Source organism: Anas platyrhynchos, chromosome 1 (assembly GCF_047663525.1).
Source record: "Anas platyrhynchos isolate ZD024472 breed Pekin duck chromosome 1, IASCAAS_PekinDuck_T2T, whole genome shotgun sequence".
NCBI lineage: Eukaryota > Metazoa > Chordata > Aves > Anseriformes > Anatidae > Anas > Anas platyrhynchos.
Genome location: NC_092587.1, coordinates 14788617 through 14804439, shown reverse-complemented (window position 1 = coordinate 14804439; position 15823 = coordinate 14788617). Strand labels below are relative to the sequence as shown.

Genomic DNA, 15823 nt, shown 5'->3' with positions numbered 1-15823 from the left:
ATTATTTCAGCACAGTGGTGGTTGAGATGTCTGTAACAAATACCGTACTTAATTCAGTGTAGCACATTGTAAACTGTTGATAAAACTGACTGGTGTAAGCTTAGTGTACGACTAAACAGTCTTCCTCTGGGTGCAGGTTTCTTGTAGACCTTTATCTGCATATGGAGGCTGATTTAGCAATGCCTTTTCCCTTGAAATTGTGATTAGCATTTACTTGACCATGTTGCATTTGAATTTAGCAGTAGATTTACCTGTTCTTTTAAAACCAGGAACTTACTAAAATCTTCAGATTTTTCTTTAAAGAACAAAACAGGAATGAATTAAGTGCTGCTATAAAATGGTAATATTCTTTTCACACTTTACCATTATAGTAATTGAAATTCTAACACTATAGACTCTTAAAATTGAAGATATTTGATATTCTCTGAAGTTATTAATATGGAACTAAAATAATTCCTCTAAGTGGAACTTTGGATATGCTTTCTTACTGAGACTACACAGTCTTGAAATGACTGGGTGACAATATTTACTGATATTTTGGGGGGAAAGTGCTTATTCATGAAGGAAAATCAAATGAATAGAACATGTCAATTTATTTCAGATCTACAAAATACAAATCTAAAAATATGATTTTACAGACAATATTCACCATTTAGTTTATATTTTAGTACGTTCTTAAGCCTATCTTGTAGAGAATGATAATAGAACAACAAAATATTCTACATTTTAACTTTTTAGATTTCCTTAACTGAGTCTGTCATATACATCAAAAATATTGCTGTGCACAGTAACCAACTAAATATCTATATTTCAAAAAGAGGTTGCCTGTGTCTCTTGACAGAGACACCAATTACAGTACATTTATTAAAAATCCTTCCAGAATACACTCAGTAGTAACAGTGGCAGCAGTAGTTAAAATCTTAAAAGTTCTGTGAAATTATCGAAGCAAATGATAACAGAATTACAAAATTCAGTTAATCATGTAAATGTAATGTAAAACCCATGTAAAACTACTATGAAAGAAGAAATTACACAGGCACAAGTGCAAAAAAGCAATATTGTAAGCCATCTTCTCTCTTTGGTAAAAATCAATTAGGAGGAAGTATACTATAATAATTGAAGTCACAGACTAACTCATGCTATTTTTTTTTCTTACTGTAGGGAGACCACATGATTTGCAGGTATCCTACAGAACACAAGTTAAAATTCTGCTTGACACTGCCCATTTTTTCCTCTTTAAAGTTTAAATATTGAAATTAAAGATAAGGTTTCTTTTTCTTTCATAAATAGCTTTTCAGTAGTATAGTCTCTTCAAGAATTTAAAAATAAATAGCAAAATATACACAATTTCAAAGATTATACTTAAATTCCTTATGGGTATATCCTGAAAATATATCTCCAAAGAATAAATAACTTTGGGTTTCTTGAATATTTGGTAAAATGTCAATTACTCTTCTGTAAGGACTTTTCTCTGAGGAGTAAGGAAGTACCATTGCTTTTTCTATAAAGCTTTTACTATACAGGTGGCATTTGAGTAAATTTACAGTAAGAATATAATCTGTAATATAATACGGACCTTCCCCATTAAAAAAATACAGTAAAAAAAACTTCCAAAAATAAACCTTCAAAATTTCAGGTTCAAACCTGAGGAGCTTCCAGGGAACTCTGAAGTTCTCCTGGAGCGACAGTCATGCTCAGCTGTGTATGTCACAGGCTAAAATAACAGTAAGGGAATTTCTTCTAACAGTAGAATCAAAGCTGTTACCTACTGACAACACATTAAAAATCCAAAAAGAACAAAATGTTAGGAAAGGGACAAAGGGGAGTGATGTGGGTGAAGAACACTTGAGTGTAAACCATCCTGAGAAAGAAATACATTTCCTACAGGCATTTCAATGTATTTTAAATTGACTCTTTTTCCCCATTTGAAGGGCTTGACCCTCATGAACAATTAAGGTAATACCACGGAAAATTTCTATTGGAGTTTACAGGTTATCATCTTACTCAAGCTCCTCCTTCACTATTACTAAAGAAAAAAAAAAAGCAGGCCACATCAGCAAAGCAGCTAGGTAACAGAATCCAGCAACTTGAAACATCATTAGGCATTCAGGAAAAAATAAAAAGATCTTCACTGCAGGAAGATCTTCTGGAGCAGCAAAGCAAAAGCCCTTGCCTTTTTGAAGATCCATTTAAGCTGCCAGCAAAGTAAAGGCAGTTTCGACTGCTCATTTATTCGGAATGCATAAATAATAACATGTAGATTCGCTAACTTCCTATTCACACCTACAGCTAATTTACATAAAATGTTAAGCAGAATGCTTTTCTACTCCTTGCTTGATTCCAAGCACAAGATGTAAAAACCAGTTAAATTGCACAGTCCAGCCCTTATCCCTGCAAACCTCTATCTGATCAAGAAAATGCTTTTTGGCATCTTCTTCGCTTTTCCCTACTGTCAGTGCATCCCGGATATATTCGATATCCTCTTTGCTGGTTAATTGGGGCATTCCAGTCATTAGCATCATGGAGAACAGGATGATCAGCAGGTTTGTGTGATGTCGAAGAGCTAAATAAGCCTTCACGCATACATCCTACAAAAGAGAAGAATTGTTTGTTAATTGATGAGGTCAACTGAAATGGATGGTTTAAGATTTTCACAGGAACTCAGGTATGAAGTGCTCTCACTGACCAGCACTATTCAATTACTGGCACACATCAGACAGAGGAGACCCAAGGGAGCTGTTCATCTGAGCAGAAACATTAAATTGATGTCTGCATCCCTTGCTCGCTTTTACTTCATTCATGAACACACCTGAGGGCAACAAGTCCTCTTCTGGTGTACAAACAAAAGGCGCTGTTTAATAATATTATATTAATTGCTAGAGCGTAAAGCCTTGGCTTCACCAAGATTTCAGATTAATTTCCCTGTTGTATAATCCCTTCCCACGACTGTTAAAGAGCCAGCAGTAATTCATCATCTTCCTCTAAAGCTGGTAGGTTCCCATTTAAAGACTGTGGGACAGCAAGTGATACAGAACAAAGCAGCACCTCCAGGGGTCTATTCTTCATTTTATATATACGTCTATAAAACGTGCAGAGGTGATGGCTTGCTAATGGAGAAGGTTTTTCAGGCTTGGTGTTCTGTGGAATTTTTCCATCTGACAGCTCTAGTTTGAACTCAGGCACGCTGCCTGGCTTTAGGACTGCTATGTTTACTGTCATACTGGATTCAATGGATTATTGTTCTTGTTGTTGTTTTTTAATTGCATTTTCACTTCCATATATAAATAATCTGTGCTTAGCAGCATAAACTTTAGAAGAATGAAATTTCTGCAGCTTGGAAAAACATGAAATGCCTTTTGAAAGAATACTTAATGATAAGTGACTGATACATAAATTGAAATGATTATTTCTTGTATTAAATTTATTACTCATTTACTTTTAGAAATAACATTTTAAGGAAAACAATGCAACGAAGAAATCAATCAAACATTACAAAGTTAAATTGGACCTGCAATGCAGAAATGTAAAAAGATGAGAAATATTTCCAGGAAGGCTGCTACTATTAAAACCTAAGCTGAAGCAATGCTGATTTTTACCCAACTAAATATTCATATTAACATTTCCAGAAATTTATATGTATGTATTTAAAAATTATATGAAATGTGTGTGTTTTAACGTAAATCCTACCAAATCTCATTAGCTCTCTGGAATTCGGTTTATTTTTCACATGGTGTATGGGTTTTTCTTGTTCCTTAGAAACAGTAAGAATTGCACAAATAATCTTAACATCTATCACTGTTCACATCAGCATCATCAGGACAAACAACCAGACAGGTTAGGAAGATACAAAGGAAGAAAGATGATACTTTGAAGATCTGTCTGTAGGGTTTCTTTCTTTCTTATTTTTTTTTCTTCTCTATTGCCTGGGCCCTTAAATCTTTCTCTCTAAATTTCCAAATAAATCCTGTCCCAAAATAAGATGAGAACTTACAAACTCTAATGTCAGTTTAGTTCTTGCAAAGCAGAAGATGAATTGCAATGGTCAAAGCACAATTTACAATAGAAAACACAACCATCTTTTCACAGGGATTAGTTTCTCTCCATGACACTAGGAAAAAAAAATTCTACTTATGTGTATCAACTTCAAACAGGGAAATCTTGTCACAAGAGTTAGCGTGTGTTTTGTTCCTCTTGAAAGAGATGAAAGCTCTTTATAGTTATATCAAAGAAGGTTTTGCATTTCTCTATGGATGATATATTTTGCTACTGAAGGTGTCTGAAGACAGAGAAACAATTATGCAGTCAAGAAACTGGCATCACTACATCTCAAAGGCAGTCCTTGTAAGAATTCAAAAGATTAAAAAAATCTGCATCTGCTTGTTACAGTTATTTATTCAGGCAGGAATTGAACAGGGGGTTGAATTAACATCTTTCAAGAAAAGTCATTTTTGTTACTTCTGAGAAAGGCTGAGAGAATCAAAAGTAACACAGATGTGTGTGTCAAGGGTATGTGAATACCATGGGATTAGGAAAAAAACTGTTGACTAATATAAAGCCACGGGCAGAATGAGAGGAGCTGAGGAGAAACCAACCCCCCTTATCCAATAGACAACAAAGAACAATTGATTAATTTGACAGCTTGAAATTGTCATAAGTGTTAGTATCCTAAAGGTCAAACATTTTTTTAATATAAACTGTCCAAGTTCTGTTATATAGGTCATCCCTTTCCTGTACAGTATAATACAGAAAAAGTGTTTTTCAGTGATGAATTGTACATCCTTCGTCTTTCTGTCACCTTTATTTGGAAACAAATGGTACAACCAGAAGAGATTATTGGATTAGCAGTGAAAATACAGACCAAGTCAGCGGGGTAAAGTAATGAAAAAAATAATTAATTAAATAAATGAGATATAATGAATGAAAGTTCATTCATAACTCAATGGAAAAACTAGTAAAGAAAAATTGAGGGGAACTAATGACAGCTATGTGGACAAAGCTCTAAAGACCAGGAAGGTCATCCTACTGAAAAACTTAGATCTTCTAAGTGAAAAACTTGCATGCACATAGGAGTAAAAAAGTTGCACGGGTTTCAGCCAAAGGCTGGAAAGGAAATGCTACCACATTTGACACTTACAGGAGGAGAAATCTGGACAGTACTGAGGCATCTGAAAAATTCACAGATGGTACAGAAAAATACTTGTCTTCTCAGATTAAGTCATGCTTATCAAATATTGTTTTCTGCTAAACATTTCTGTCATGTCATTAATAACCTCTGGCATCTATTTTTTTTTAAACCATTGTGAGAAAAACAAACAAAAAGGGACTCAAAATTCAGACTAACAGCTAATAGAAGTGAGCTTTGCTGCCAGTTTCATAAAGGCTGCCACGCCACTGACAGCTTTAAAAGTTCAGCAATAACTAGCTATACTTGGTGGCAGTGGATTTAATCAAAGTTACCTGTCTAATAAGCCTTCTCTGTCGCCTGCAGTATGAGCTGTGGCTAACATATCTGTAGGGACTCTATCCAATAGGTGACAGAGAAATAAAATTAAAAAACTCATAGATATTTTCAAATATTAAAAGACTAAGGCCTGTAAAAACAAAGGATTCCTCTAAAGTACAACATATTTAATGTAGCTGAAGTACAAATTAATGAGAGATGCTCTTAAAAATTAATGAAGGATAAATGCTGAGACTTCTCCATTAATACTTGAATGAGTCAGCAGGCACAATGAATGAATCCCTATTAGGAAACACGATAAAACCAGCCAGTTGAAAAGTAAAGTTATCATTTTGTTTACTTTTGTACTCTGAACATATAATTTAAAAAGTGTTTCTTTCCAGCAAAATATGTGATGCATGTCCTGCTCCATGTTACTGTTTTACTTGTATAAAAGTATTTTGCTTTCAGCTTTCTTTTTGTTGGTCTTTGAGACAGAAAAGCCTTTCTTAGAAAAACCTTTTAATGTAGTACCAGTATAGCAGGTTGTTAACAGTACGTAATGAAGCAGAACTATACATGAACTCACATTTTTTTCAGTCAGTATTACTCTGTCTGTGTCTAAATCACCCCACTTAAAATGACCAGGTCACATACCACAGTCACAGTTCACAAAGGTAAAGCTTGTTAATCGCTGCTCAACTGGTTAACGACACTAATGGAACTGATACTGGCACTATCACAGCATTTCTGAACAGTCAGAGTAAAAAAAAAAATAAAAATAAGAAATTGTATTCAGTCAAAGCCAGGACTTGCTACTGTATTACAAAGGCATTGCTTACCAAAGAACTGCTAAGACCAAAATCACCTCCTGTTACTTTTGGTATTTGAGCTGCTGCAGTAAAGGTCAGGCATTCTCTGAAGAGCTGCATGATCCATATACACTAACACAACATCACCTCTCTGTAGACAGTAAGACGTTGCTACTCTTCCAATTCTCTATTAGCACGCTTTCATATTTTGAACTGTTTTCTGCTTCCAAACCAGACGCTTTCTATGAGATGAAATATCCCAGATGGGTGTTCTGGCCCCACATGTGGGGAAGGCTTACAGCTGCTGAACGGCCACCCTTCTTGTATGCACAACAGGTTGCAGGCTTCTTTAAGAGCACAGGCTCAGCATTCCCCACTTCCAGAGCAAAACCTACCCTGCTTCTAAACCATTTGAGCTACAAGCCCCCTTCGAAACACCCACACTGTAATAAAGCTAGGCCTTGTGCCAAATAAAGATTCAAAAATCACACCTGGTTGTTTGGTTATTTTCAGAGGTCTGAGCTCAAGGATGACAATTGCCTCGATATTTGCTGTACAATAACGTGTATGTTCAAAGGGATGTATTCACTATCCAACAGTAGGTACTTATAACTGAAAAACAAACCCCTTACCATGTCAGAAAGACTGGTTCATCCAAAGAGAATCCAGACATCTGATTTAGTCTTCTGCTCTGAGTCTAAGACTGGGGGAGACTTTTTCTTTTTATCATACATGGAACTTCCTTTCAAATCAGGCACATATTTAAAGTTCTTGAAGTTGTGCACAGGAATACTGCTCCAGATACACATTTATCTCTGCTCAGCCATGCTCTCAGACACTTCACTAAACATACTAAACAACATTTTGCTTTGTCTCCTCCTTGCCGAGGTCCTACACAAGGTTAACAAAATCACAACTGTTTTTGTTCACTTTCAAACTGAAACTGCAATAGAATAAATTTTTAGCACTTTTCTTCTCTTTCAGAGCATTAAGTCCATCCGCTTCACAAAACCAGAATGTGATATGGTTTAGTACCACTGTACATTTCTGTCCAGATGCAGTAAGCTGAGCCCCAGGACAAGAGAGCAGAAGCAGGAGGAGTAACACTGGCACAGCCAGATGAGGAGCACCTACTTGGACTACACAGAGGTCTCTGCTTAATGCTGTCAGTCTCCTCTACTGTCACAAATACTGATGTCCCCCCCCAAATATTTTCGATCCAAACAAGAAACAAAGAAAGGACTGCCTGTCTGGTCTGCTGCTAACTGAAACCTGTCAGTGTGGCTTTGTGGGTGTTTGCATCCTAGTTCCCATAATCCTACAGATAATGTTTGCTTTTAGCTGGAGCTAAAATATCCCAGAATTGTATTACGATTCGGTAAATTTTATTAACATAATACCCAGGAGCACAGGCCTTTGAAATCTAAGGCACTAATGTTCATTTCAGAGAGTAACAAACACTGCTTAATTGACTTACAGCTAAATATTCACTTTACCTGAAATTTGTGGAAATGGAGACTTGTCTTCTTTCCGGAAGTCCCCATGACAAACAGAAAATCCGGAGTCAGCACAAAAGGAACTCTTTCCTTATTAATTCCAAGGAAGCTTTTGTAATTCCCAAGAATATGTCCGAAATCAATATGAAAAAGGTTACCTTCATAAAAAGAAGTCACAGTTAGGCTCGAATACAATAAATTGTCAAGAACACTTATTTGGATTCAACTAGATTTCCACAATCTCTTTTTTGGGGGTAAATATGATTGTTCTTTAGTTCATCAGAAAACACTATTTTCTCTCTTTTTTTTTTTGAAATACATAATCATGTCCTCCTGGCAAAGCTACTTTTTGTTTGTCTTTGGAAGTTGTTAAAAACCAGGCCCAACTGCTGTGTTTTCTAAATATACACTCACAACTTTTCAAAAATGAAGCAAGGATTAATTTGGATGCCTCAGCTCCCTAACAAACAGATTCCAGCACATCACTGCATGGAACAGGCTTCTGATTACCTTACACATTCCCAGGGATTCTGGCGCTGTCCAGCTCCTTGGCTAATGCCAGGCACTAGAACATGCTTCTTCCTCACCGAGCTGCATTACCAATTTATGTACCTTCTTGTACTGAATAAGTTTGCCTTACCACCCTCTGGATAACTTTGAGATCGTGGTACATTATCAGGTCCCAAGAAAGTGATGAAAAAAATCCATTTTTAAGGACTGCTACATCTGTAGGACCAGAGTGCCCTGCCGCTCTTCAGATTACTTTATTACTTTGGTTGGCAGACAAGATGTAAAGAGAATGTTTACTTAAAAACATGTATTTGTAGTAATTTGTAATAATGGCATATGTACATAAAAAGATGAAACATCAAATGATGTAGGATGATACTTGGTAGTGACCCTTAGGGGGACCATCCTTAGATGTTCCAGCATTTCAGGCAGCTTTCGAGTCCCCATAACCTACCCCACATCCTTCTGGCTTCTGTTGTTCAAGACAGCCTGTGCTAAACTCTCCTGCTAACCTGCTCCTGATTACACATGAATAACCTTTCCTTCACTGTCTCCCTTTCTACTGACCTGTCCCTCAATTTTCTGCCAAGAGGCACTTACACTGAATTACATAATACTTATAGTACTATGTATATATTAATGTTGAATTTAGAGCCTTTTTCTTTTTTTTCCCTCAAGGACTTCTGGTGAACTTTTTTTTTTTATTATTATTGTAGTCTCCAATTAGCTCATTTCTGCCTTCAGGGTACTTCCTCTCTCCAGCCTTCAACTAGTAAAACTTTAACTACAATATGATTAATATTAAATATACAGTCATCTAACTAAGCCCAAAAGTATTTTCTGTCTCTTCACGTTATGTGAAGACTAATTATGAAGTAACAAGCTCATGAAACCAGAAGTAAATTTCTTAGACCAAATAAAACCCCTTCATATGTACTGCTTGATCCGGGGTCCTTTCTGGGACTTACATAGAGAAGTAAAATTGGGGGTGAATCACTACACAGTCACAGAAATAATTGCCAAGATTTGTAATACAAAAAATTTAGGTTCTTTCAGGAGGCTTGCCACCACATGGTGAGATGCTTCTTTCCTCAGGTTTGGCATGGGACAAAAGGGCCACAGAATGCTCATGTAACATGCTTGCACAGCCAACTTACACAAAGAAATCTGTGATTTATCACATCTTTAAACATATCAATGGACTATTCACAGCTGACACGGTTGTGTTGACCTACTGAGTTACTTGTGAATGGTCTAGACAATGTCCTCCTCTAGACATTGATGTTAAGTAGACAACAGTCTGGTATTCACGGACCAGCAACCTTCTGGAAACACACCTGGTGCTCTTGCATCAGCTCTTCAGTCAGGTGACCAAAAGCAGCAACCCTGCAAGAGTATCTCCCCAACTCAAGCTCAGGGTAGCTCTTGTTGGTTGGTCCAGGGGTGCCGCCCAGCGAAGATCTCTGATGTTGCAGAGAGTATGAGAGACTGATAATTTCCCCAATTTTAGTTCATTAGTGGGTGTGATTAATCTTAAAGGTGCCAATTTGTCAAGTGTGCTTTGCCCCTGCTTTAGTATGCTTATGTTTAAATTGCTTTTAGTATGCTCACTTTTCTGATTATGCTTATGTTTAAAAGGAAAAATAGAAGCTGGTGTTTGTGCACCTAAGGTTATCTGCCACTATAAAATCACTGCAGCTTGGCATTCAGTTTGATGTCACTTTGTGTTCTGGTAAACAAGGAACCCTTTTGTCCTATGACAAACCATCCCGCAGACTTCAGTAGCAAAACCACCACACTCCACGTACACTTTCTAGGATTTTCTACAAAGGTATATAAACCAGTTATGTTCTTCCAGTAACACACAGTCCAGTAACATCTGCATTCTGACAGCAGGTGAATAGCTGTCTCCTTTGTGAATTTTTTTGGCTTTTAGATCTTGTATCTAGACATAAAGATTACTTTTACATTCCTCATGACTTAGTTTGCAACAAACTCATCCTTGGAAAAGAACTGCATTGTTAATGATAAATATCTAGAGCTTCTAAGAAGGCCAAAAGGGGCGATGATAGGCTTCAATGTCACCCAAATACCTGAATTTGTAAGCAATGCTGACAGAACTGGATACTTTTTCTTCATTCATTGTTACATGAAATATTTATTAGATTAAAACATAAATCTAGTGAAGTGTAGACAGTCATAGAATCATAGAATCATAGAATATCCTGAGTTGGAAGGGACCCTTAAGGATCATCAAGTCCAACTCTTGACACCGCACAGGTCTACCCAAAAGTTCAGACCATGTGACTAAGCGCACAGTCCAATCTCTTCTTAAATTCAGTCAGGCTCGGTGCTGTGACCACTTCCCTGGGGAGCCTGTTCCAGTGTGCAACCACTCTCTCTGTGAAGAACCCCCTCCTGATGTCAAGCCTAAACTTCCCCTGCCTCAGCTTAACCCCGTTCCCGCGGGTCCTGTCGCTGGTGTTAATGGAGAAAAGGTCTCCTGCCTCTCGACACCCCCTTACGAGGAAGTTGTAGACTGCGATGAGGTCTCCCCTCAGCCTCCTCTTCTCCAGGCTGAACAGGCCCAGTGCCCTCAGCCGTTCCTCGTACGTCTTCCCCTCCAGGCCTTTCACCATCTTCGTAGCCCTCCTCTGGACACTCTCCAACAGTTTCATGTCCTTTTTATACTGTGGTGCCCAGAACTGCACACAGTACTCGAGGTGAGGCCGCACCAGCGCAGAGTAGAGCGGGACAATCACCTCCCTTGACCTACTAGCGATGCCGTGCTTGATGCACCCCAGGACACGGTTGGCCCTCCTGGCTGCCAGGGCACACTGCTGGCTCATATTCAACTTGCTGTCTACCACGACCCCCAGATCCCTCTCTTCTAGGCTGCTCTCCAGCATCTCATCGCCCAGTCTGTACGTGCAGCCAGGGTTTCCCCGTCCCAGGTGCAGGACCCGGCACTTGCTCTTATTGAACTTCATGCGGTTGGCGATCGCCCAGCTCTCCAACCTATCCAGATCCCTCTGCAAGGCCTTTCCACCCTCATTCGAGTCCACAACTCCTCCAAGTTTGGTGTCATCGGCAAACTTGCTCAAAATACCTTCTATTCCTACATCCAGATCGTTTATAAAAATATTGAAAAGTACCGGCCCTAAAATGGAGCCTTGAGGGACCCCACTAGTGACCGCCCGCCAGCCTGACGCAGCGCCATTCACCATAACCCTTTGGGCCCTGCCCGTTAGCCAATTGCTCACCCATCGTATGATGTTTTTATTTAGCTCTATGGTGGACGTTTTGTCCAGTAGGATCCTATGGGAAACCGTGTCAAAAGCCTTGCTGAAGTCCAAAAAAATCACATCAGCTGGCCTCACATCTTCCTCGAAAATCTCAAAAAAAAAAAAACAAACACAACAACCATCAACAAGCCCAAACTCACCTGTTTCTGTAATCATAATGTTATCGTTGTGTCTGTCTCCTATTCCAAGTACAAAGGTTGCCACACAGTATCCAGCACAGGAATAAACAAACCTTTCCACAGCTGCCTGAAACTAAAAATAGATATTAGAGATGTTAAATGCTTCAGTGCTACAAACTAACATTTCTTCAGTCATTCTCAAATTTGTATGCCTTTCTGCCAATGTGTATCAAGCAAAAGTTAAACAAACTGTCTTAAAAAGAACACTGTTGCACAGCAGAGATTATGATCATAACCTGCACTGCACTGGCTGTGGCTCTACACCTTAGCTCAAGTAAAATAAGCGTACAGTTGTTCACACCATCTGAGAAAGAATAAGGGGAAGCGTGGGGAGCCTTTCCTCATTCCTCATTCCCCTGTGCTGCTTGGGGAGAGGGTGCAGAAGACAGTGAATGGGGAGAAGGTGTTTTTAGTTTGCTTTTAGGTTCTCACTGCTCTAGCTTGTTAGTAACAGGTAATAAATTACCTTAATCTTCCTACGTTGAGTCTTTTTTGCCCGTGACAATAATTGTTGAGCGATCTCCCCATCCTTATTTCAACCCTTGAGCCCTTTGCAACGTGTTTTCTCCCCCTTTCCCTTTAAGGAGGGGGAGTGAGAGAGTGGCTGTGGTGGAGTTCAGCTGCCCAGATGGATCAAAACACAACGGGGCATCCACAGCTCCTCTGGGCAACCTGTTCCAGTGCCTCAGCACCTTTTGAGTGAAGAATTTCCTCCTAACACCTCATCTAAATCTCTACTCTTTTAGTTTAAAACCATTCCCCCTTGTTCTTTCATTGTCTGTCTGAGCAAAAAGTTGTTCTCCATCTTTTTTTATAAGACCAGTTAAGTATTGAAAAGCTGCAATGTCTCCCTGGAGCCTTTTCTTCTCCAGGCTGAACAACCCCATCTCCCTCAGCCCTTCTTCACAGGAGAGGTGCTCCAGCCCTCTGATCATCTCTGTGGCCCTCCTCTGGACCTGCTCTAACAGCCCCACACCCTTCTTGTGCTGGGGGCCCCAGACCCAGTTGCAGGGCTCCAGGTGGGGCCTCCCAAGGGCAGAGCAGAGGGGCACAATCCCCTCCCTCCCCTGCTGGCCACCCCTCTGTTGATGCAGCCCAGGACGCAGTTGGCCTTCTGGGCTGCAGGCACACGCTGTTGGCTCGTGTCAAGCCTTTTGTCCACCAGAACCCCCAAATCCTTCTCTGCAGGACTGCTCTCAATGAGTTCTTCTTCCAGTCTGTGCTCATGTCTGGGATTGCCCCAACCCAGGTGCAGCACCTTGCACTTGGACTTGTTGAACCTCACTAGGTTCACATAGGCCTACTTCTCAAGCTCATCCAGGTCCCTTAGGATGGCATCCCTTCCTTCTGGGGTATCGACTGCCCCACTCAGCTTGGTGTCATCTGCAAACTTGCTGAGGGTGCACTTGATCCCACTGCCTGTGTCATTGACAAAGATATTAAACAGAGCCGGTCCCAGGACAGACCCCTGAGGGACATTGCTCATCACTGGCTTCCATTTGGACACAGAGTCATTGACTGGAACTCACTGGGTGCAGCCTTTAAGCCAACTCCTTATCCAGTGAATAAGAATAAGGAATTGGCTTCCTAAATAAAGGAGTTGTGAGTACCCAAACCTGTGCTTAAAATACTCTAAAGCCACACTGCCTCTCAGCGCTCCTAGATGTCCTTTCAATCTGCTCCTCGTGTATCACTTCCAAATAACACTGACAAAGGAGCCATTTCTAAAGCATCCTGTTACTCAGGAGCCCGGCTGCCAGCTGGATGCAGAAGGCTCTTTCACAAATGCTCACAGCTGAGTGAAGGGAAAATGAATGGATTTTTCAAACTCACTTAAGTAACAAAACCGTAAACACAACCGTGTTACAGTTAGAAACCCTCAATTAGTAGGGTGCATTGTAAAACTCTGTGTCCTGCTTTAGGCTGGGGCACAGTTAATCTTCTTCACAGGAGCTGGTATGGTGCCATGTTTCAGATTTAGGAGGAAAATAATGTTGACAGCACAGCGATGTTTTAGTTGTTGCTGGGTAGTAAACTGTCTTCATTTCATCACACAAGTTTTAGGTGTTTTTCCCCTGATTCTCTCCTCCATCCCACTGTGGGGCAGAGTAAGCAAACAGCTCTGTTGTGCTTAGCTTCCTGAAGGGTTAAACCACAACACCCTATTTCAAATTTCAAAGAACTCACCTTCTCCTCAATGACACATCTTTCCTTCAGCCACTGGTTGAGTATTTCATCCTTAAATGCGCCGGTGTTACCAACTGTACTCTGCTGGATTTTGGCAATTGTTGTAGCATCTTTCACAATTTCAATCATTCCTACAGAAAGCAAAGGAGAAAAGCCAGAATTTATATTAAATGTACATTAAAGCATATATAATATGCAAAATAATATTTTAAACTGCAGTTTTTATACCAACCACATAATATCATTGCTTGTGAGCAGCTGTTTATTTTACAAGCAACAGTGGTTCTTGCCCACTCCTGGCTGAAGCCAGCCAGAGCTCCGAACTACCCAGGCATCCTGAACTCTTCCATAAGAATGTAAAACCTTTTAAAATGGAAAGAATCAGGCAATGAGTGTGCGTGAGGCTGCACGAGGCTTTTCCTGAGCAGAGAAACCACCTCTCCTGTCCTGATACCCTACAGGAGCCTGGGTACCACCCACTTGCTGAAAAGCTTCTTCCCAGCTTCACCGATTTGAGGAGCTGAAGAGAAGCCACAGCCTTGGGGTAGCCTAGAAACAAAAGTGATACCAGAGGAGCAGTGATGCAGATAGAGCTATTGTGGGCCCTCCCACAGTAAATCCCATTTAAGCTTTCATGTGCATACACACAAAAAGGTTCAGGAATACCAGCGTGCCAGTGGGTTGCTGGTGGAAAACTCTTGCTGTAGGTGCGTACACGTTGGTACAAGTCAGTAAGGACACACTGCTCTTCACCAGGAGAGAAACACAATCCAACAACCAGTCTTTTTCCCACTGGCCATGGGAGGGTCGCAGCAGACAAGGGTGAAAGTCCCAAAACTGAACAGATCCTCACAAAATCAAATCAGTGCATCACAGCAATATGTGTAGAAACATGGAATTTACCATTCATACTAACAAGTCATACAAAAATAGGGTACCCTAGAGAGAGAAAGAAGAAAGGGAGGCTACATTGCAATGCTGCACTGTAGCCAAGACCAGCAGATGTGGTCTCCTCTTATATTCTATATGCCTGTATGAAGGAAGGTCAGATTTCAGATGAATTTATTTGGTAACTGGAAATATATTTTCTTCCTCCAGTTCAAGTTCAACAGTTTCTTATAGGTAAAAGCCTGGCGTCAGTTCCAGCTGAATGATAAGTAACCAAACAGAAATATCCCTTCCTCTCAGAAGTGACTCAAAGCAGTTTCTGATTTGGATTCAGTTTGACTATCTGAAACAGATTTCTACTTATTCATAGTCCTACTCTTCTGCAAGTAGTGAATTATGTGCAAACTTTTCAGTAACAGAAAAAAGAATAGTAATCTCCAGCTCCATGCATAGATAAATTCTCCTCTGTCTTCTATGCATAGATAAATTCTCCCCTGGTGGTATTTCCTCTGTCATGAAAAAGACGTGGTTTTGTTTGTAACTAAACTATTGTGGAAATATGACCTCCAAAAACCACCACCACCAATTTAAAAAAATGCATTTTGGTTTGTGCTTGTCAAGCTGTTTTCCTCCTCAGTGAGCTCCAGATCACATTCCAGCTGTTGAAAGCTTCCCCCTTCTGTGCTCACAAATCTCCCTCTACCGGTCAACAGCTTCTTGATTCCAGGGGAGTGGAGCTGTTGCAGGAGGCATCTTCTGCTTTCATTTTCAAGTTCTCCCAGCAAAGCTGTATTGATTAGCAGTGTGAAAAGCCTGCAGATTTTAAAGCAGATGCTCACGGAAACCTTTTACTGATCATTCTTCACTGTAGTGCCAAAAGACTGATACAAAACCTACACAAAATGTTGTAGAGATTATTCTGCCTGAGTAAATACTTTAAAGGCACCAAGGTAAAAATAAAAATAAAATGCTGAAATAGTAAATCTCTACTGGCAAAACCCTCTAA

At 39.8% G+C, this 15823-nt stretch overlaps 1 protein-coding gene across 3 annotated transcripts in view; it reads right to left on the bottom strand.

Annotated features, from left to right (window-relative positions):
- Window positions 1-574: 574 nt before the first annotated feature.
- The window catches only part of PIK3CG (phosphatidylinositol-4,5-bisphosphate 3-kinase catalytic subunit gamma), a 36734-nt gene continuing 21485 nt past the window's right edge, over window positions 575-15823 (bottom strand). For all 3 annotated transcript variants that reach the window (XM_072032638.1, XM_072032622.1, XM_072032631.1), the window contains exons 8-11: window positions 13930-14060; window positions 11704-11815; window positions 7749-7906; window positions 575-2588 (exon numbers count right to left, since the gene is read on the bottom strand). In XM_072032638.1, the coding sequence (XP_071888739.1) occupies window positions 2307-2588; window positions 7749-7906; window positions 11704-11815; window positions 13930-14060 (683 nt within the window). In that variant the 3' untranslated portion in view covers window positions 575-2306. The remainder of the gene's footprint in view (window positions 2589-7748; window positions 7907-11703; window positions 11816-13929; window positions 14061-15823) is intronic.